At 47.9% G+C, this 22,357-nt stretch overlaps 1 protein-coding gene across 2 annotated transcripts in view; it reads left to right on the top strand.

Annotated features, from left to right (window-relative positions):
• Window positions 1-22,357, top strand: part of LOC137358960 (pigment epithelium-derived factor-like) — a 127,920-nt gene that overhangs the window by 77,574 nt on the left and 27,989 nt on the right. For both annotated transcript variants that reach the window (XM_068025126.1, XM_068025127.1), the window contains exon 4: window positions 19,233-19,388. In XM_068025126.1, coding sequence (XP_067881227.1) covers window positions 19,233-19,388 — 156 coding nt within the window. The remainder of the gene's footprint in view (window positions 1-19,232; window positions 19,389-22,357) is intronic.

The raw sequence follows: 22,357 nt of genomic DNA, 5'->3' as shown, positions 1-22,357 counted from the left end.
TCTAGAATGCACCATCTGAGAGTGTGGTGGAGGCAGGTTCAGTGAGTGTTTTGGATCTGGAATGAACTGTCTGAGAGTGTGGTGGAGGCAGGTTCAGTGAGTGTTCAGGATCTGGAATGAACTGTCTGAGAGTGAGGTGGAGGCAGGTTCAGTGAGTGTTTTGGATCTGGAATGCACTATCTGAGAGTGTGGCTGGAGGCAGGTTCAGTGAGTGTTTAGGATCTGGAATGAACTGTCTGAGAATGTGGTGGAGGCAGATTCAGTGAGTGTTTAGGATCTAGAATGCACTGTCTGAGAGTGTGGTGGAGGCAGGTTCAGTGAGTGTTTAGGATCTGGAATGCACTGTCTGAGAGTGTGGTGGAGGCTGGTTCAGTGAGTGTTTAGGATCTGGAATGCACTGTCTGAGAGTGTGGTGGAGGCAGGTTCAGTGTGTGTTTAGGATCTGGAATGCACTGTCTGAGAGTGTGGTGGAGGCTGGTTCAGTGAGTGTTTAGGATCTGGAATGCACTGTCTGAGAGTGTGGTGGAGGCAGGTTCAGTGAGTGTTTAGGATCTGGAATGCACTGTCTGAGAGTGTGGTGGAGGCAGGTTCAGTGAGTGTTTAGGATCTAGAATGCACTGTCTGAGAGTGTGGTGGAGGCAGGTTCAGTGAGTGTTTAGGATCTGGAATGCACTGTCTGAGAGTGTGGTGGAGGCAGGTTCAGTGAGTGTTTAGGATCCAGAATGCACTGTCTGAGAGTGTGGTGGAGGCAGGTTCAGTGAGTGTTTAGGATCTGGAATGCACTGTCTGAGAGTGTGGTGGAGGCAGGTTCAGTGAGTGTTTCGGATCTGGAATGAACTGTCTGAGAGTGTGGTGGAGGCAGGTTCAGTGAGTGTTTAGGATCTGGAATGCACTGTCTGAGAGTGTGGTGGAGGCAGGTTCAGTGAGTGTTTAGGATCTGGAATACACTGTCTGAGAGTGTGGTGGAGGCAGGTTCAGTGAGTGTTTAGGATCTAGAATGCACTGTCTGAGAGTGTGGTGGAGGCAGGTTCAGTGAGTGTTTCGGATCTGGAATGAACTGTCTGAGAGTGTGGTGGAGGCAGGTTCAGTGAGTGTTTAGGATCTGGAATGCACTGTCTGAGAGTGTGGTGGAGGCAGGTTCAGTGAGTGTTTAGGATCTAGAATGCACTGTCTGAGAGTGTGGTGGAGGCAGGTTCAGTGAGTGTTTAGGATCTGGAATGCACTGTCTGAGAGTGTGGTGGAGGCAGGTTCAGTGAGTGTTTAGGATCCAGAATGCACTGTCTGAGAGTGTGGTGGAGGCAGGTTCAGTGAGTGTTTCGGATCTGGAATGAACTGTCTGAGAGTGTGGTGGAGGCAGGTTCAGTGAGTGTTTAGGATCTGGAATGCACTGTCTGAGAGTGTGGTGGAGGCAGGTTCAGTGAGTGTTTAGGATCTAGAATGCACTGTCTGAGAGTGTGGTGGAGGCAGGTTCCGTGTGTGTTTAGGATCTGGAATGAACTGTCTGAGAGTGTGGTGGAGGCAGGTTCAGTGAGTGTTTAGGATCTGGAATGCACTGTCTGAGAGTGTGGTGGAGGCAGGTTCAGTGAGTGTTTAGGATCTGGAATGCACTGTCTGAGAGTGTGGTGGAGGCAGGTTCAGTGAGTGTTTAGGATCTGGAATGCACTGTCTGAGAGTGTGGTGGAGGCAGGTTCCGTGTGTGTTTAGGATCTGGAATGCACTGTCTGAGAGTGTGGTGGAGGCAGGTTCAGTGAGTGTTTAGGATCTGGAATGCATTGTCTGAGAGTGTGGTGGAGGCGGGTTCAGTGAGTGTTTAGGATCTGGAATGCACTGTCTGAGAGTGTGGTGGAGGCAGGTTCAGTGAGTGTTTAGGATCTGGAATGCACTGTCTGAGAGTGTGGTGGAGGCAGGTTCCGTGTGTGTTTAGGATCTGGAATGAACTGTCTGAGAGTGTGGTGGAGGCAGGTTCAGTGAGTGTTTAGGATCTGGAATACACTGTCTGAGAGTGTGGTGGAGGCAGGTTCAGTGAGTGTTTAGGATCTAGAATGCACTGTCTGAGAGTGTGGTGGAGGCAGGTTCAGTGAGTGTTTAGGATCTGGAATGAACTGTCTGAGAGTGTGGTGGAGGCAGGTTCAGTGTGTGTTTAGGATCTGGAATGCATTGTCTGAGAGTGTGGTGGAGGCAGGTTCAGTGAGTGTTTAGGATCTGGAATGCACTGTCTGAGAGTGTGGTGGAGGCAGGTTCAGTGAGTGTTTAGGATCTGGAATGCACTGTCTGAGAGCGTGGTGGAGGCAGGTTCAGTGAGTGTTTAGGATCTGGAATGCACTGTCTGAGAGTGCAGTGGAGGCAGGTTCAGTGAGTGTTTAGGATCTGGAATGAACTGTCTGAGAGTGTGGTGGAGGCAGGTTCAGTGAGTGTTTCGGATCTGGAATACACTGTCTGAGAGTGTGGTGGAGGCAGGTTCAGTGAGTGTTTAGGATCTAGAATGAACTGTCTGAGAGTGTGGTGGAGGCAGGTTCAGTGAGTATTTAGGATCTGGAATACACTGTCTGAGAGTGTGGTGGAGGCAGGTTCAGTGAGTGTTTAGGATCTGGAATGAACTGTCTGAGAGTGTGGTGGAGGCAGGTTCAGTGAGTGTTTAGGATCTGGAATGCACTGTCTGAGAGTGTGGTGGAGGCAGGTTTATTGTGTGTTTAGGATCTGGAATGCACTTTCTGAGAGTGTGGTGGAGGCAGGTTTATTGTGTGTTTAGGATCTGGAATGCACTGCCTGAGAGTGCGGTGGAGGCAGGTTCAGTGAGTGTTTAGGATCTGGAATGCACTGTCTGAGAGTGTGGTGGAGGCAGGTTCAGTGAGTGTTTAGGATCTGGAATGAACTGTCTGAGAGTGCGGTGGAGGCAGGTTCAGTGAATTTTTCAGATCTGGAATACTCTGTCTGAGAGTGTGGTGGAGGCAGTTTCAGTGAGTGTTTAGGATCTAGAATACACTGTCTGAGAGTGTGGTGGAGGCAGGTTCAGTGAGTGTTTCGGATCTGGAATGAACTGTCTGAGAGTGTGGTGGAGGCAGGTTCAGTGAATTTTTCAGATCTTGAATACTCTGTCTGTGAGTGTGGTGGAGGCAGTTTCAGTGAGTGTTTAGGATCTGGAATGCACTGCCTGAGAGTGTGGTGGAGGCAGGTTCAGTGAGTGTTTAGGATCTGGAATACACTGTCTGAGAGTGTGGTGGAGGCAGGTTCAGTGAGTGTTTAGGATCTGGAATGAACTGTCTGAGAGTGTGGTGGAGGCAGGTTCAGTGAGTGTTTAGGATCTGGAATGAACTGTCTGAGAATGTGGTGGAGGCAGGTTCAGTGAGTGTTTAGGATCTGGAATACACTGTCTGAGAGTGTGGTGGAGGCAGGTTCAGTGAGTGTTTAGGATCTGGAATACACTGTCTGAGAATGTGGTGGAGGCAGGTTCAGTGAGTGTTTCGGATCTGGAATGAACTGTCTGAGAGTGTGGTGGAGGCAGGTTCAGTGAATTTTTCAGATCTGGAATACTCTGTCTGAGAGTGTGGTGGAGGCAGTTTCAGTGAGTGTTTAGGATCTAGAATACACTGTCTGAGAGTGTGGTGGAGGCAGGTTCAGTGAGTGTTTAGGATCTGGAATGCACTGTCTGAGAGTGTGGTGGAGGCAGGTTCAGTGAATTTTTCAGATCTGGAATACTCTGTCTGAGAGTGTGGTGGAGGCAGTTTCAGTGAGTGTTTAGGATCTAGAATACACTGTCTGAGAGTGTGGTGGAGGCAGGTTCAGTGAGTGTTTAGGATCTGGAATGCACTGTCTGAGAGTGTGGTGGAGGCAGTTTCAGTGAGTGTTTAGGATCTGGAATACACTGTCTGAGGGTGTGGTGGAGGCAGGTTCAGTGAGTGTTTAGGATCTGGAATGAACTATCTGAGAGTGTGGTGGAGGCAGGTTCAGTGAGTGTTTAGGATCTGGAATGAACTGTCTGAGAGTGAGGTGGAGGCAGGTTCAGTGAGTGTTTAGGATCTGGAATGCACTGTCTGAGAGTGTGGTGGAGGCAGGTTCAGTGTGTGTTTAGGATCTGGAATGAACTGTCTGAGAGTGTGGTGGAGGCAGGTTCAGTGAATTTTTCAGATCTGGAATACTCTGTCTGAGAGTGTGGTGGAGGCAGTTTCAGTGAGTGTTTAGGATCTAGAATACACTGTCTGAGAGTGTGGTGGAGGCATGTTCAGTGAGTGTTCAGGATCTGGAATGAACTGTCTGAGAGTGTGGTGGAGGCAGGTTCAGTGAGTGTTTAGGATCTGGAATGCACTGTCTGAGAGTGTGGTGGAGGCAGTTTCAGTGAGTGTTTAGGATCTGGAATACACTGTTTGAGGGTGTGGTGGAGGCAGGTTCAGTGAGTGTTTAGGATCTGGAATGAACTATCTGAGAGTGTGGTGGAGGCAGGTTCAGTGAGTGTTTAGGATCTGGAATACACTGTCTGAGAGTGTGGTGGAGGCAGGTTCAGTGAGTGTTTAGGATCTGGAATGAACTGTCTGAGAGTGTGGTGGAGGCAGGTTCAGTGAGTGTTTAGGATCTGGAATGAACTGTCTGAGAGTGTGGTGGAGGCAGGTTCAGTGAGTGTTTAGGATCTAGAATGCACTGTCTGAGAGTGTGGTGGAGGCAGGTTCAGTGAGTGTTTAGGATCTGGAATGCACTGTCTGAGAGTGTGGTGGAGGCAGGTTCAGTGAGTGTTTAGGATCTGGAATGCACTGTCTGAGAGTGTGGTGGAGGCAGGTTCAGTGAGTGTTTAGGATCTAGAATGCACTGTCTGAGAGTGTGGTGGAGGCAGGTTCAGTGAGTGTTTCGGATCTGGAATGAACTGTCTGAGAGTGTGGTGGAGGCAGGTTCAGTGAGTGTTTAGGATCTGGAATGCACTGTCTGAGAGTGTGGTGGAGGCAGGTTCAGTGAGTGTTTAGGATCTAGAATGCACTGTCTGAGAGTGTGGTGGAGGCAGGTTCAGTGAGTGTTTCGGATCTGGAATGCACTGTCTGAGAGTGTGGTGGAGGCAGGTTCAGTGAGTGTTTAGGATCTGGAATGCACTGTCTGAGAGTGTGGTGGAGGCAGGTTCAGTGAGTGTTTAGGATCTGGAATGCACTGTCTGAGAGTGTGGTGGAGGCAGGTTCAGTGAGTGTTTAGGATCTGGAATGCACTGTCTGAGAGTGTGGTGGAGGCAGGTTCCGTGTGTGTTTAGGATCTGGAATGAACTGTCTGAGAGTGTGGTGGAGGCAGGTTCAGTGAGTGTTTAGGATCTGGAATACACTGTCTGAGAGTGTGGTGGAGGCAGGTTCAGTGAGTGTTTAGGATCTAGAATGCACTGTCTGAGAGTGTGGTGGAGGCAGGTTCAGTGAGTGTTTAGGATCTGGAATGAACTGTCTGAGAGTGTGGTGGAGGCAGGTTCAGTGTGTGTTTAGGATCTGGAATGCATTGTCTGAGAGTGTGGTGGAGGCAGGTTCAGTGAGTGTTTAGGATCTGGAATGCACTGTCTGAGAGTGTGGTGGAGGCAGGTTCAGTGAGTGTTTAGGATCTGGAATGCACTGTCTGAGAGCGTGGTGGAGGCAGGTTCAGTGAGTGTTTAGGATCTGGAATGCACTGTCTGAGAGTGCGGTGGAGGCAGGTTCAGTGAGTGTTTAGGATCTGGAATGAACTGTCTGAGAGTGTGGTGGAGGCAGGTTCAGTGAGTGTTTCGGATCTGGAATACACTGTCTGAGAGTGTGGTGGAGGCAGGTTCAGTGAGTGTTTAGGATCTAGAATGAACTGTCTGAGAGTGTGGTGGAGGCAGTTTCAGTGAGTATTTAGGATCTGGAATACACTGTCTGAGAGTGTGGTGGAGGCAGGTTCAGTGAGTGTTTAGGATCTGGAATGAACTGTCTGAGAGTGTGGTGGAGGCAGGTTCAGTGAGTGTTTAGGATCTGGAATGCACTGTCTGAGAGTGTGGTGGAGGCAGGTTTATTGTGTGTTTAGGATCTGGAATGCACTGCCTGAGAGTGCGGTGGAGGCAGGTTCAGTGAGTGTTTAGGATCTGGAATGCACTGTCTGAGAGTGTGGTGGAGGCAGGTTCAGTGAGTGTTTAGGATCTGCAATGAACTGTCTGAGAGTGCGGTGGAGGCAGGTTCAGTGAATTTTTCAGATCTGGAATACTCTGTCTGAGAGTGTGGTGGAGGCAGTTTCAGTGAGTGTTTAGGATCTAGAATACACTGTCTGAGAGTGTGGTGGAGGCAGGTTCAGTGAGTGTTTCGGATCTGGAATGAACTGTCTGAGAGTGTGGTGGAGGCAGGTTCAGTGAATTTTTCAGATCTTGAATACTCTGTCTGTGAGTGTGGTGGAGGCAGTTTCAGTGAGTGTTTAGGATCTGGAATGCACTGCCTGAGAGTGTGGTGGAGGCAGGTTCAGTGAGTGTTTAGGATCAGGAATGCACTGTCTGAGAGTGTGGTGGAGGCAGGTTCCGTGTGTGTTTAGGATCTGGAATGAACTGTCTGAGAGTGTGGTGGAGGCAGGTTCAGTGTGTGTTTAGGATCTGGAATGAACTGTCTGAGACTGTGGTGGAGGCAGGTTCAGTGAGTGTTTAGGATCTGGAATGCACTGTCTGAGAGCGTGGTGGAGGCAGGTTCAGTGAGTGTTTAGGATCTGGAATGCACTGTCTGAGAGTGCGGTGGAGGCAGGTTCAGTGAGTGTTTAGGATCTGGAATGAACTGTCTGAGAGTGTGGTGGAGGCAGGTTCAGTGAGTGTTTCGGATCTGGAATACACTGTCTGAGAGTGTGGTGGAGGCAGGTTCAGTGAGTGTTTAGGATCTAGAATGAACTGTCTGAGAGTGTGGTGGAGGCAGGTTCAGTGAGTATTTAGGATCTGGAATACACTGTCTGAGAGTGTGGTGGAGGCAGGTTCAGTGAGTGTTTAGGATCTGGAATGAACTGTCTGAGAGTGTGGTGGAGGCAGGTTCAGTGAGTGTTTAGGATCTGGAATGCACTGTCTGAGAGTGTGGTGGAGGCAGGTTTATTGTGTGTTTAGGATCTGGAATGCACTGCCTGAGAGTGCGGTGGAGGCAGGTTCAGTGAGTGTTTAGGATCTGGAATGCACTGTCTGAGAGTGTGGTGGAGGCAGGTTCAGTGAGTGTTTAGGATCTGGAATGAACTGTCTGAGAGTGCGGTGGAGGCAGGTTCAGTGAATTTTTCAGATCTGGAATACTCTGTCTGAGAGTGTGGTGGAGGCAGTTTCAGTGAGTGTTTAGGATCTAGAATACACTGTCTGAGAGTGTGGTGGAGGCAGGTTCAGTGAGTGTTTCGGATCTGGAATGAACTGTCTGAGAGTGTGGTGGAGGCAGGTTCAGTGAATTTTTCAGATCTTGAATACTCTGTCTGTGAGTGTGGTGGAGGCAGTTTCAGTGAGTGTTTAGGATCTGGAATGCACTGCCTGAGAGTGTGGTGGAGGCAGGTTCAGTGAGTGTTTAGGATCTGGAATGCACTGCCTGAGAGTGTGGTGGAGGCAGGTTCAGTGAGTGTTTAGGATCAGGAATGCACTGTCTGAGAGTGTGGTGGAGGCAGGTTCAGTGAGTGTTTAGGATCTGGAATACACTGTCTGAGAGTGTGGTGGAGGCAGGTTCAGTGAGTGTTTAGGATCTGGAATGAACTGTCTGAGAATGTGGTGGAGGCAGGTTCAGTGAGTGTTTCGGATCTGGAATGAACTGTCTGAGAGTGTGGTGGAGGCAGGTTCAGTGAATTTTTCAGATCTGGAATACTCTGTCTGAGAGTGTGGTGGAGGCAGTTTCAGTGAGTGTTTAGGATCTAGAATACACTGTCTGAGAGTGTGGTGGAGGCAGGTTCAGTGAGTGTTCAGGATCTGGAATGAACTGTCTGAGAGTGTGGTGGAGGCAGGTTCAGTGAGTGTTTAGGATCTGGAATGCACTGTCTGAGAGTGTGGTGGAGGCAGTTTCAGTGAGTGTTTAGGATCTGGAATACACTGTCTGAGGGTGTGGTGGAGGCAGGTTCAGTGAGTGTTTAGGATCTGGAATGAACTATCTGAGAGTGTGGTGGAGGCAGGTTCAGTGAGTGTTTAGGATCTGGAATGAACTGTCTGAGAGTGAGGTGGAGGCAGGTTCAGTGAGTGTTTAGGATCTGGAATGCACTGTCTGAGAGTGTGGTGGAGGCAGTTTCAGTGTGTGTTTAGGATCTGGAATGAACTGTCTGAGAGTGTGGTGGAGGCAGGTTCAGTGAATTTTTCAGATCTGGAATACTCTGTCTGAGAGTGTGGTGGAGGCAGGTTCAGTGAGTGTTTAGGATCTGGAATGCACTGTCTGCGAGTGTGGTGGAGGCAGGTTCAGTGAGTGTTTAGGATCTGGAATGAACTGTCTGAGAGTGTGGTGGAGGCAGGTTCAGTGAGTGTTTAGGATCTAGAATGCACTGTCTGAGAGTGTGGTGGAGGCAGGTTCAGTGAGTGTTTAGGATCTGGAATGCACTGTCTGAGAGTGTGGTGGAGGCAGGTTCAGTGAGTGTTTAGGATCTGGAATGAACTGTCTGAGAGTGTGGTGGAGGCAGGTTCAGTGAGTGTTTAAGATCTGGAATGCACTGCCTGAGAGTGTGGTGGAGGCAGGTTCAGTGAGTGTTTCGGATCTGGAATGAACTGTCTGAGAGTGTGGTGGAGGCAGGTTCAGTGAGTGTTTAGGATCTGGAATGCACTGCCTGAGAGTGTGGTGGAGGCAGGTTCAGTGAGTGTTTAGGATCTGGAATGCACTGCCTGAGAGTGTGGTGGAGGCAGGTTCAGTGAGTGTTTAGGATCTGGAATGCACTGTCTGAGAGTGTGGTGGAGGCAGGTTCAGTGAGTGTTTCGGATCTGGAATGAACTGTCTGAGAGTGTGGTGGAGGCAGGTTCAGTGAGTGTTTAGGATCTGGAATGCACTGCCTGAGAGTGTGGTGGAGGCAGGTTCAGTGAGTGTTTAGGATCTGGAATACACTGTCTGAGAGTGTGGTGGAGGCAGGTTCAGTGAGTGTTTCGGATCTGGAATGAACTGTCTGAGAGTGTGGTGGAGGCAGGTTCAGTGAGTGTTTAGGATCTGGAATACACTGTCTGAGAGTGTGGTGGAGGCAGGTTCAGTGAGTGTTTAGGATCTAGAATGCACTGTCTGAGAGTGTGGTGGAGGCAGGTTCCGTGTGTGTTTAGGATCTGGAATGAACTGTCTGAGAGTGTGGTGGAGGCAGGTTCAGTGAGTGTTTAGGATCTGGAATGCAATGTCTGAGAGTGTGGTGGAGGCAGGTTCCGTGTGTGTTTAGGATCTGGAATGAACTGTCTGAGAGTGTGGTGGAGGCAGGTTCAGTGAGTGTTTAGGATCTGGAATACACTGTCTGAGAGTGTGGTGGAGGCAGGTTCAGTGAGTGTTTAGGATCTAGAATGCACTGTCTGAGAGTGTGGTGGAGGCAGGTTCAGTGAGTGTTTAGGATCTGGAATGAACTGTCTGAGAGTGTGGTGGAGGCAGGTTCAGTGTGTGTTTAGGATCTGGAATGCATTGTCTGAGAGTGTGGTGGAGGCAGGTTCAGTGAGTGTTTAGGATCTGGAATGCACTGTCTGAGAGTGTGGTGGAGGCAGGTTCAGTGAGTGTTTAGGATCTGGAATGCACTGTCTGAGAGCGTGGTGGAGGCAGGTTCAGTGAGTGTTTAGGATCTGGAATGCACTGTCTGAGAGTGCGGTGGAGGCAGGTTCAGTGAGTGTTTAGGATCTGGAATGAACTGTCTGAGAGTGTGGTGGAGGCAGGTTCAGTGAGTGTTTCGGATCTGGAATACACTGTCTGAGAGTGTGGTGGAGGCAGGTTCAGTGAGTGTTTCGGATCTGGAATACACTGTCTGAGAGTGTGGTGGAGGCAGGTTCAGTGAGTGTTTAGGATCTAGAATGAACTGTCTGAGAGTGTGGTGGAGGCAGGTTCAGTGAGTATTTAGGATCTGGAATACACTGTCTGAGAGTGTGGTGGAGGCAGGTTCAGTGAGTGTTTAGGATCTGGAATGAACTGTCTGAGAGTGTGGTGGAGGCAGGTTCAGTGAGTGTTTAGGATCTGGAATGCACTGTCTGAGAGTGTGGTGGAGGCAGGTTTATTGTGTGTTTAGGATCTGGAATGAACTGTCTGAGAGTGCGGTAGAGGCAGGTTCAGTGAATTTTTCAGATCTGGAATACTCTGTCTGAGAGTGTGGTGGAGGCAGTTTCAGTGAGTGTTTCGGATCTGGAATGCACTGCCTGAGAGTGTGGTGGAGGCAGGTTCAGTGAGTGCTTAGGATCTAGAATGCACTGTCTGAGAGTGTGGTGGAGGCAGGTTCAGTGAGTGTTTAGGATCTGGAATGCACTGCCTGAGAGTGTGGTGGAGGCAGGTTCAGTGAGTGTTTCGGATCAGGAATGCACTGTCTGAGAGTGTGGTGGAGGCAGGTTCCGTGTGTGTTTAGGATCTGGAATGAACTGTCTGAGAGTGTGGTGGAGGCAGGTTCAGTGTGTGTTTAGGATCTGGAATGAACTGTCTGAGACTGTGGTGGAGGCAGGTTCAGTGAGTGTTTAGGATCTGGAATGCACTGTCTGAGAGCGTGGTGGAGGCAGGTTCAGTGAGTGTTTAGGATCTGGAATGCACTGTCTGAGAGTGCGGTGGAGGCAGGTTCAGTGAGTGTTTAGGATCTGGAATGAACTGTCTGAGAGTGTGGTGGAGGCAGGTTCAGTGAGTGTTTCGGATCTGGAATACACTGTCTGAGAGTGTGGTGGAGGCAGGTTCAGTGAGTGTTTAGGATCTAGAATGAACTGTCTGAGAGTGTGGTGGAGGCAGGTTCAGTGAGTATTTAGGATCTGGAATACACTGTCTGAGAGTGTGGTGGAGGCAGGTTCAGTGAGTGTTTAGGATCTGGAATGAACTGTCTGAGAGTGTGGTGGAGGCAGGTTCAGTGAGTGTTTAGGATCTGGAATGCACTGTCTGAGAGTGTGGTGGAGGCAGGTTTATTGTGTGTTTAGGATCTGGAATGCACTGCCTGAGAGTGCGGTGGAGGCAGGTTCAGTGAGTGTTTAGGATCTGGAATGCACTGTCTGAGAGTGTGGTGGAGGCAGGTTCAGTGAGTGTTTAGGATCTGGAATGAACTGTCTGAGAGTGCGGTGGAGGCAGGTTCAGTGAATTTTTCAGATCTGGAATACTCTGTCTGAGAGTGTGGTGGAGGCAGTTTCAGTGAGTGTTTAGGATCTAGAATACACTGTCTGAGAGTGTGGTGGAGGCAGGTTCAGTGAGTGTTTCGGATCTGGAATGAACTGTCTGAGAGTGTGGTGGAGGCAGGTTCAGTGAATTTTTCAGATCTTGAATACTCTGTCTGTGAGTGTGGTGGAGGCAGTTTCAGTGAGTGTTTAGGATCTGGAATGCACTGCCTGAGAGTGTGGTGGAGGCAGGTTCAGTGAGTGTTTAGGATCAGGAATGCACTGTCTGAGAGTGTGGTGGAGGCAGGTTCCGTGTGTGTTTAGGATCTGGAATGAACTGTCTGAGAGTGTGGTGGAGGCAGGTTCAGTGTGTGTTTAGGATCTGGAATGAACTGTCTGAGACTGTGGTGGAGGCAGGTTCAGTGAGTGTTTAGGATCTGGAATGCACTGTCTGAGAGCGTGGTGGAGGCAGGTTCAGTGAGTGTTTAGGATCTGGAATGCACTGTCTGAGAGTGCGGTGGAGGCAGGTTCAGTGAGTGTTTAGGATCTGGAATGAACTGTCTGAGAGTGTGGTGGAGGCAGGTTCAGTGAGTGTTTCGGATCTGGAATACACTGTCTGAGAGTGTGGTGGAGGCAGGTTCAGTGAGTGTTTAGGATCTAGAATGAACTGTCTGAGAGTGTGGTGGAGGCAGGTTCAGTGAGTATTTAGGATCTGGAATACACTGTCTGAGAGTGTGGTGGAGGCAGGTTCAGTGAGTGTTTAGGATCTGGAATGAACTGTCTGAGAGTGTGGTGGAGGCAGGTTCAGTGAGTGTTTAGGATCTGGAATGCACTGTCTGAGAGTGTGGTGGAGGCAGGTTTATTGTGTGTTTAGGATCTGGAATGCACTGCCTGAGAGTGCGGTGGAGGCAGGTTCAGTGAGTGTTTAGGATCTGGAATGCACTGTCTGAGAGTGTGGTGGAGGCAGGTTCAGTGAGTGTTTAGGATCTGGAATGAACTGTCTGAGAGTGCGGTGGAGGCAGGTTCAGTGAATTTTTCAGATCTGGAATACTCTGTCTGAGAGTGTGGTGGAGGCAGTTTCAGTGAGTGTTTAGGATCTAGAATACACTGTCTGAGAGTGTGGTGGAGGCAGGTTCAGTGAGTGTTTCGGATCTGGAATGAACTGTCTGAGAGTGTGGTGGAGGCAGGTTCAGTGAATTTTTCAGATCTTGAATACTCTGTCTGTGAGTGTGGTGGAGGCAGTTTCAGTGAGTGTTTAGGATCTGGAATGCACTGCCTGAGAGTGTGGTGGAGGCAGGTTCAGTGAGTGTTTAGGATCAGGAATGCACTGTCTGAGAGTGTGGTGGAGGCAGGTTCAGTGAGTGTTTAGGATCTGGAATACACTGTCTGAGAGTGTGGTGGAGGCAGGTTCAGTGAGTGTTTAGGATCTGGAATGAACTGTCTGAGAATGTGGTGGAGGCAGGTTCAGTGAGTGTTTCGGATCTGGAATGAACTGTCTGAGAGTGTGGTGGAGGCAGGTTCAGTGAATTTTTCAGATCTGGAATACTCTGTCTGAGAGTGTGGTGGAGGCAGTTTCAGTGAGTGTTTAGGATCTAGAATACACTGTCTGAGAGTGTGGTGGAGGCAGGTTCAGTGAGTGTTCAGGATCTGGAATGAACTGTCTGAGAGTGTGGTGGAGGCAGGTTCAGTGAGTGTTTAGGATCTGGAATGCACTGTCTGAGAGTGTGGTGGAGGCAGTTTCAGTGAGTGTTTAGGATCTGGAATACACTGTCTGAGGGTGTGGTGGAGGCAGGTTCAGTGAGTGTTTAGGATCTGGAATGAACTATCTGAGAGTGTGGTGGAGGCAGGTTCAGTGAGTGTTTAGGATCTGGAATGAACTGTCTGAGAGTGAGGTGGAGGCAGGTTCAGTGAGTGTTTAGGATCTGGAATGCACTGTCTGAGAGTGTGGTGGAGGCAGTTTCAGTGTGTGTTTAGGATCTGGAATGAACTGTCTGAGAGTGTGGTGGAGGCAGGTTCAGTGAGTGTTTAGGATCTGGAATGCACTGTCTGCGAGTGTGGTGGAGGCAGGTTCAGTGAGTGTTTAGGATCTGGAATGAACTGTCTGAGAGTGTGGTGGAGGCAGGTTCAGTGAGTGTTTAGGATCTAGAATGCACTGTCTGAGAGTGTGGTGGAGGCAGGTTCAGTGAGTGTTTAGGATCTGGAATGCACTGTCTGAGAGTGTGGTGGAGGCAGGTTCAGTGAGTGTTTCGGATCTGGAATGAACTGTCTGAGAGTGTGGTGGAGGCAGGTTCAGTGAGTGTTTAGGATCTGGAATGCACTGCCTGAGAGTGTGGTGGAGGCAGGTTCAGTGAGTGTTTCGGATCTGGAATGAACTGTCTGAGAGTGTGGTGGAGGCAGGTTCAGTGAGTGTTTAGGATCTGGAATGCACTGCCTGAGAGTGTGGTGGAGGCAGGTTCAGTGAGTGTTTAGGATCTGGAATGCACTGCCTGAGAGTGTGGTGGAGGCAGGTTCAGTGAGTGTTTAGGATCTGGAATGCACTGTCTGAGAGTGTGGTGGAGGCAGGTTCAGTGAGTGTTTCGGATCTGGAATGAACTGTCTGAGAGTGTGGTGGAGGCAGGTTCAGTGAGTGTTTAGGATCTGGAATGCACTGCCTGAGAGTGTGGTGGAGGCAGGTTCAGTGAGTGTTTAGGATCTGGAATACACTGTCTGAGAGTGTGGTGGAGGCAGGTTCAGTGAGTGTTTCGGATCTGGAATGAACTGTCTGAGAGTGTGGTGGAGGCAGGTTCAGTGAGTGTTTAGGATCTGGAATGCACTGTCTGAGAGTGTGGTGGAGGCAGGTTCAGTGAGTGTTTAGGATCTAGAATGCACTGTCTGAGAGTGTGGTGGAGGCAGGTTCCGTGTGTGTTTAGGATCTGGAATGAACTGTCTGAGAGTGTGGTGGAGGCAGGTTCAGTGAGTGTTTAGGATCTGGAATGCAATGTCTGAGAGTGTGGTGGAGGCAGGTTCCGTGTGTGTTTAGGATCTGGAATGAACTGTCTGAGAGTGTGGTGGAGGCAGGTTCAGTGAGTGTTTAGGATCTGGAATACACTGTCTGAGAGTGTGGTGGAGGCAGGTTCAGTGAGTGTTTAGGATCTAGAATGCACTGTCTGAGAGTGTGGTGGAGGCAGGTTCAGTGAGTGTTTAGGATCTGGAATGAACTGTCTGAGAGTGTGGTGGAGGCAGGTTCAGTGTGTGTTTAGGATCTGGAATGCATTGTCTGAGAGTGTGGTGGAGGCAGGTTCAGTGAGTGTTTAGGATCTGGAATGCACTGTCTGAGAGTGTGGTGGAGGCAGGTTCAGTGAGTGTTTAGGATCTGGAATGCACTGTCTGAGAGCGTGGTGGAGGCAGGTTCAGTGAGTGTTTAGGATCTGGAATGCACTGTCTGAGAGTGCGGTGGAGGCAGGTTCAGTGAGTGTTTAGGATCTGGAATGAACTGTCTGAGAGTGTGGTGGAGGCAGGTTCAGTGAGTGTTTCGGATCTGGAATACACTGTCTGAGAGTGTGGTGGAGGCAGGTTCAGTGAGTGTTTCGGATCTGGAATACACTGTCTGAGAGTGTGGTGGAGGCAGGTTCAGTGAGTGTTTAGGATCTAGAATGAACTGTCTGAGAGTGTGGTGGAGGCAGGTTCAGTGAGTATTTAGGATCTGGAATACACTGTCTGAGAGTGTGGTGGAGGCAGGTTCAGTGAGTGTTTAGGATCTGGAATGAACTGTCTGAGAGTGTGGTGGAGGCAGGTTCAGTGAGTGTTTAGGATCTGGAATGCACTGTCTGAGAGTGTGGTGGAGGCAGGTTTATTGTGTGTTTAGGATCTGGAATGAACTGTCTGAGAGTGCGGTAGAGGCAGGTTCAGTGAATTTTTCAGATCTGGAATACTCTGTCTGAGAGTGTGGTGGAGGCAGTTTCAGTGAGTGTTTCGGATCTGGAATGCACTGCCTGAGAGTGTGGTGGAGGCAGGTTCAGTGAGTGCTTAGGATCAGGAATGCACTGTCTGAGAGTGTGGTGGAGGCAGGTTCAGTGAGTGTTTAGGATCTGGAATGCACTGTCTGAGAGTGCGGTGGAGGCAGGTTCAGTGAGTGTTTAGGATCTGGAATGTACTGTCTGAGAGTGTGGTGGAGGCGGGTTCAGTGAGTGTTTAGGATCTGGAATGCACTGCCTGAGAGTGTGGTGGAGGCAGGTTCAGTGAGTGTTTCGGATCTGGAATGAACTGTCTGAGAGTGTGGTGGAGGCAGGTTCAGTGAGTGTTTAGGATCTGGAATGCACTGCCTGAGAGTGTGGTGGAGGCAGGTTCAGTGAGTGTTTCGGATCTGGAATGAACTGTCTGAGAGTGTGGTGGAGGCAGGTTCAGTGAGTGTTTAGGATCTGGAATGCACTGCCTGAGAGTGTGGTGGAGGCAGGTTCAGTGAGTGTTTAGGATCTGGAATGCACTGCCTGAGAGTGTGGTGGAGGCAGGTTCAGTGAGTGTTTAGGATCTGGAATGCACTGTCTGAGAGTGTGGTGGAGGCAGGTTCAGTGAGTGTTTCGGATCTGGAATGAACTGTCTGAGAGTGTGGTGGAGGCAGGTTCAGTGAGTGTTTAGGATCTGGAATGCACTGCCTGAGAGTGTGGTGGAGGCAGGTTCAGTGAGTGTTTAGGATCTGGAATACACTGTCTGAGAGTGTGGTGGAGGCAGGTTCAGTGAGTGTTTCGGATCTGGAATGAACTGTCTGAGAGTGTGGTGGAGGCAGGTTCAGTGAGTGTTTAGGATCTGGAATGCACTGTCTGAGAGTGTGGTGGAGGCAGGTTCAGTGAGTGTTTAGGATCTAGAATGCACTGTCTGAGAGTGTGGTGGAGGCAGGTTCCGTGTGTGTTTAGGATCTGGAATGAACTGTCTGAGAGTGTGGTGGAGGCAGGTTCAGTGAGTGTTTAGGATCTGGAATGCAATGTCTGAGAGTGTGGTGGAGGCAGGTTCCGTGTGTGTTTAGGATCTGGAATGAACTGTCTGAGAGTGTGGTGGAGGCAGGTTCAGTGAGTGTTTAGGATCTGGAATACACTGTCTGAGAGTGTGGTGGAGGCAGGTTCAGTGAGTGTTTAGGATCTAGAATGCACTGTCTGAGAGTGTGGTGGAGGCAGGTTCAGTGAGTGTTTAGGATCTGGAATGAACTGTCTGAGAGTGTGGTGGAGGCAGGTTCAGTGTGTGTTTAGGATCTGGAATGCATTGTCTGAGAGTGTGGTGGAGGCAGGTTCAGTGAGTGTTTAGGATCTGGAATGCACTGTCTGAGAGTGTGGTGGAGGCAGGTTCAGTGAGTGTTTAGGATCTGGAATGCACTGTCTGAGAGCGTGGTGGAGGCAGGTTCAGTGAGTGTTTAGGATCTGGAATGCACTGTCTGAGAGTGCGGTGGAGGCAGGTTCAGTGAGTGTTTAGGATCTGGAATGAACTGTCTGAGAGTGTGGTGGAGGCAGGTTCAGTGAGTGTTTCGGATCTGGAATACACTGTCTGAGAGTGTGGTGGAGGCAGGTTCAGTGAGTGTTTCGGATCTGGAATACACTGTCTGAGAGTGTGGTGGAGGCAGGTTCAGTGAGTGTTTAGGATCTAGAATGAACTGTCTGAGAGTGTGGTGGAGGCAGGTTCAGTGAGTATTTAGGATCTGGAATACACTGTCTGAGAGTGTGGTGGAGGCAGGTTCAGTGAGTGTTTAGGATCTGGAATGAACTGTCTGAGAGTGTGGTGGAGGCAGGTTCAGTGAGTGTTTAGGATCTGGAATGCACTGTCTGAGAGTGTGGTGGAGGCAGGTTTATTGTGTGTTTAGGATCTGGAATGAACTGTCTGAGAGTGCGGTAGAGGCAGGTTCAGTGAATTTTTCAGATCTGGAATACTCTGTCTGAGAGTGTGGTGGAGGCAGTTTCAGTGAGTGTTTCGGATCTGGAATGCACTGCCTGAGAGTGTGGTGGAGGCAGGTTCAGTGAGTGCTTAGGATCAGGAATGCACTGTCTGAGAGTGTGGTGGAGGCAGGTTCAGTGAGTGTTTAGGATCTGGAATGCACTGTCTGAGAGTGCGGTGGAGGCAGGTTCAGTGAGTGTTTAGGATCTGGAATGTACTGTCTGAGAGTGTGGTGGAGGCGGGTTCAGTGTGTGTTTAGGATCTGGAATGCACTGTCTGAGAGTGTGGTGGAGGCAGGTTCAGTGAGTGTTTAGGATCTGGAATGCACTGTCTGAGAGTGTGGTGGAGGCAGGTTCAGTGAGTGTTTAGGATCTGGAATGCACTGTCTGAGAGTGTGGTGGAGGCAGGTTTATTGTGTGTTTAGGATCTGGAATGCTCTGCCTGAGAGTGCGGTGGAGGCAGGTTCAGTGAGTGTTTAGGATCTGGAATGCACTGTCTGAGAGTGTGGTGGAGGCAGGTTCAGTGAGTGTTTAGGATCTGGAATGCACTGTCTGAGAGTGTGGTGGAGGCAGGTTCAGTGAGTGTTTAGGATCTGGAATGTACTGTCTGAGAGTGTGGTGGAGGCGGGTTCAGTGTGTGTTTAGGATCTGGAATGCACTGTCTGAGAGTGTGGTGGAGGCAGGTTCAGTGAGTGTTTAGGATCTGGAATGCACTGTCTGAGAGTGTGGTGGAGGCAGGTTCAGTGAGTGTTTAGGATCTGGAATGCACTGTCTGAGAGTGTGGTGGAGGCAGGTTCTTTGTGTGTTTAGGATCTGGAATGCACTGTCTGAGAGTGCGGTGGAGGCAGGTTCAGTGAGTGTTTAGGATCTGGAATGAACTGTCTGAGAGTGTGGTGGAGGCAGGTTCAGTGAGTGTTTAGGATCTGGAATGCACTGTCTGAGAGTGTGGTGGAGGCAGGTTCAGTGAGTGTTTAGGATCTGGAATGCACTGTCTGAGAGTGTCGTGGACGCAGGTTCTTTGTGTGTTTAGGATCTGGAATGCACTGTCTGAGAGTGTGGTGGAGGCAGGTTCAGTGAGTGTTCAGGATCTGGAATGAACTGTCTGAGAGTGTGGTGGAGGCAGGTTCAGTGAGTGTTCAGGATCTGGAATGAACTGTCTGAGAGTGTGGTGGAGGCAGGTTCAGTGAGTGTTTAGGATCTGGAATACTCTGTCTGAGAGTGTGGTGGAGGCAGGTTCAGTGAGTGTTCAGGATCTGGAATGAACTGTCTGAGAGTGTGGTGGAGGCAGGTTCAGTGAGTGTTTAGGATCTGGAATGCACTGTCTGAGAGTGTGGTGGAGGCAGTTTCAGTGAGTGTTTAGGATCTAGAATACACTGTCTGAGAGTGTGGTGGAGGCAGGTTCAGTGAGTGTTCAGGATCTGGAATGAACTGTCTGAGAGTGTGGTGGAGGCAGGTTCAGTGAGTGTTTAGGATCTGGAATGCACTGTCTGAGAGTGTGGTGGAGGCAGTTTCAGTGAGTGTTTAGGATCTGGAATACACTGTCTGAGGGTGTGGTGGAGGCAGGTTCAGTGAGTGTTTAGGATCTGGAATGAACTGTCTGAGAGTGTGGTGGAGGCAGGTTCAGTGAGTGTTTAGGATCTGGAATGCACTGTCTGAGAGTGTGGTGGAGGCAGGTTTATTGTGTGTTTAGGATCTGGAATGCTCTGCCTGAGAGTGCGGTGGAGGCAGGTTCAGTGAGTGTTTAGGATCTGGAATGCACTGTCTGAGAGTGTGGTGGAGGCAGGTTCAGTGAGTGTTTAGGATCTGGAATGCACTGTCTGAGAGTGTGGTGGAGGCAGGTTCAGTGAGTGTTTAGCATCTGGAATGTACTGTCTGAGAGTGTGGTGGAGGCACGTTCAGTTGAAGCCTTCAAAAGAGAAGTGGACAATTATCAGAAGAGAAATAAATTGCAGGTTTACTGGGAAAAGGCAGGGCCGTGGGACTATGTGAGTCGCTTTTGCAGAAAGCCGGTATAGACACGATGGGCCGAATGGCCTCCTTCAGTGCTGTGATCATTCTCTGATTCTGTGTTTCTAGTATCGATCTCTGATTTTTAGAGGGGTGATGAAGAAATGGCAATGCTGACATGGGTTCATTACAACCTTGCTGTTTTTTATTCCCTCTTTAAGGTACTGACTCCACAAATGCACAGATTTTGCATCGACTCCTGAACTATGATTTAGTGAAGGATTTGGATATTCACAGTGTCTACAAGGTCCTCCTGACTGAGATTACAGCTCTCCCCAAACACTTCAGAACAGTTTCGCGAATTTACATAAAGAAGAGTAAGAAATTGGAGTCTTAACTGATGACAATGAGAATTAAAGGGGCCTGTGTGACACTATGTGTGTGTGTATAACTGTAATTGTTTGTGTGTACAACTGTGTGACACTGTGTGTGTAACTGTCATTGTTTGTGTGTGTGTGCAACTGTGTGCTGCTGTGTGTGTGTGTGAATAACTGTAATTGTTTGTGTGTGCAATTGTCTGACACTGTGTATATGTGTGTGGAACTGTGTGTAATTGTGTGTGCGTGTGTATAGCTGTGTGTAACTGTGTGTGTGTATAACTGTGTGTAACTGTGTGTAACTGTGTGTGTGTATAAAAGTGTGTAATTGTATCTGTGTGTATAACTGTGTGTAATTGTGTGTGTGTATAACTGTGTAATTGTGTGTGTGTATAACTGTGTGTGTGTATAACAGTGTGCAATTGTGTGTGTGTGTATAACTGTGTGTAATTGTGTGTATGTATGACTGTGTAATTGTGTGTGTGTAACAGTGTGTAACTGTGTGTGTGTCTATAACTGTGTGTAATTGTGTGCTTGTGTATACAACTGTGTGTAATTGTGTGTGTGTGTAGAACTATGTGTAATTGTGTGTGTGAGTTTAACAGTGTGTAATTGTGTGTGTGTGTAACTGTGTGTGTGTGTACAACTGTGTGTATCTGTGTGTGTGTATAACTGTGTGTAATTGTGTGTGTATATAACTGCGTAATCGTGTGTGTGTATATAACTGTGTGTAATTGTGTGTGTGTGTGTATGTATAACTGTGTGTAATTGTGTGTGTGTGTGTAACTGTGTGTGTGTATAATTGTGTGTAATTCTGTGTGTGTGTGTAACTGTGTGTGTGTATAATTGTGTGTAATTGTGTGTGTGTAACTGTCTGTATGTATAACTGTGTGTAATTGTGTGTGTGTGTGTAGCTGTGTGTAACTGTGTGTGTGTATAACTGTGTGTGTGTATAACTGTGTGTGTATAACAGTGTGTAATTGTGTGTATGTGTATAACTGTGTGTAATTGTGTGTGTTTAACTGTGTGTAATTGTGTATGTGTATAACTGTATGTGTATAACTGTGTGTGTATAATTGTGTGTGTGTGTGTGTAGCTGTGTGTAACTGTGTTTGTGTCTAACTGTGTGTATAACAGTGTGTAATTGTGTCTGTGTGTATAACTGTGTGTAATTGTGTGTGTGTATAACTGTGTGTGTATAATTGTGTGTGTGTGTGTAGCTGTGTGTAACTGTGTGTGTGTATAACTGTGTGTGTGTATAACTGTGTGTGTATAACAGTGTGTAATTGTGTGTATGTGTATAACTGTGTGTAATTGTGTGTGTATAACTGTGTGTGTATAACAGTGTGTAATTGTGTGTATGTGTATAACTGTGTGTAATTGTGTATGTGTATAACGGTATGTGTATAACTGTGTGTGTATAATTGTGTGTGTGTGTGTGTAGCTGTGTGTAACTGTGTTTGTGTCTAACTGTGTGTATAACAGTGTGTAATTGTGTCTGTGTGTATAACTGTGTGTAATTGTGTGTGTGTATAACTGTGTGTGTATAATTGTGTGTGTGTGTGTAGCTGTGTGTAACTGTGTTTGTGTCTATATGTGTGTTTAACAGTGTTTAATTGTGTGTGTGTATATAACTGTGTGTCATTGTGTGCATGTGTGTACAACTGTGTGTAACTGTCTGTGTGTAATTGAGTGTGTGTGTAAAACTGTGTGTAATTGTGTGTGTGTGTTTAACTGTGTGTAATTGTGTATGTGTGTAACTGTGTGTGTGTGTATAACTGTGTGTATCTGTGTGTGTGTATAACTGTGTGTAATTGTGTGTGTGTGTCTAACTGTGTATAATTGTGTGTGTATATAACTGTGTGTAATTGTGTGTGTGTGTTTATAACTGTGTGTAATTGTGTGTGTGTAATTGTGTGTAATTGTGTGTAATTGTGTGTGTGTGTGTGTGAAACTCTGTGTATGCATAACTGTGTGTAATTGGGTGCGCGTGTATTACTGTGTTTAACTGTGTGCATGTGTATAACTGTGTGTAATTGTGTGTGTGCGTCGGTATAACTCTGTGTGTGTGTATAACTGTGTGTAATTGTGTGTGTGTGAGTGTGTGTATAACTGTGTGTAATTGTGTGTGTGTATATATCTGTGTGTAATTGTGTGTGTGTGAGTGTGTGTATAACTGTGTGTAATTGTGTGTGTGCATGTATATCTGAGTGTAATTGTGTGTGTGTAATTGTGTATGTGCGTATAACTGTGTGTAACTGTGCGTGTATAACTGTGTGTAACTCTGTGTGTGATTAACTGTGTGTAATTGTGTGTGTGTGTGTATAACTGTGTATAAATGTGTGCGTGTGTATAACTGTGTGTAATTGTGTGTGTGTGTATAACTGTGTTTGTGTGTATAACTGTGTGTGTGTGTGTGTGTGTGTGTATAACTGTGTAACTGTGTGTGTGTCTATAACTGTGTGTACTTGTCTGTGTGTGTGTAATTGTGTGTGTGAGTATGTGTATAACTATGTGTAACTGTGTGTGTGTGTATAACTGTGTGTAATTGTGTGTGTGTATTTAACTGCGAGTAATTATGTATGTGTGAAACTGTGTGTGTGTATAACTGTGTGTATCTGTGTGTGTGTAATTGTGTGTGTATATAACTGTGCATAATTGTGTGTGTATATATAACTGTGTGTAATTGTGTGTATAACTGTGTGTAATTATGTGTGTGTGTATAACTGTGTGTAATTGTGTGTGTGTGTATAACTGTGTGTGTATAACTGTGTGTGTGTGTAACTGTGTGTGTGTATAATTGTGCGTGTGTGTGTGTAGCTGTGTGTAACTGTGTTTGTGTCTAACTGTGTGTATAACAGTGTGTAATTGTGTCTGTGTGTATAACTGTGTGTAACTGTGTGTGTGTATAACTGTGTGTGTGTATAACTGTGTGTGTATAACAGTGTGTAATTGTGTGTATGTGTATA

Source organism: Heterodontus francisci, unplaced genomic scaffold (assembly GCF_036365525.1).
Source record: "Heterodontus francisci isolate sHetFra1 unplaced genomic scaffold, sHetFra1.hap1 HAP1_SCAFFOLD_778, whole genome shotgun sequence".
Taxonomy (NCBI): Eukaryota; Metazoa; Chordata; class Chondrichthyes; order Heterodontiformes; family Heterodontidae; genus Heterodontus; species Heterodontus francisci.
This window is presented reverse-complemented; position numbering and strand designations above follow the sequence as displayed.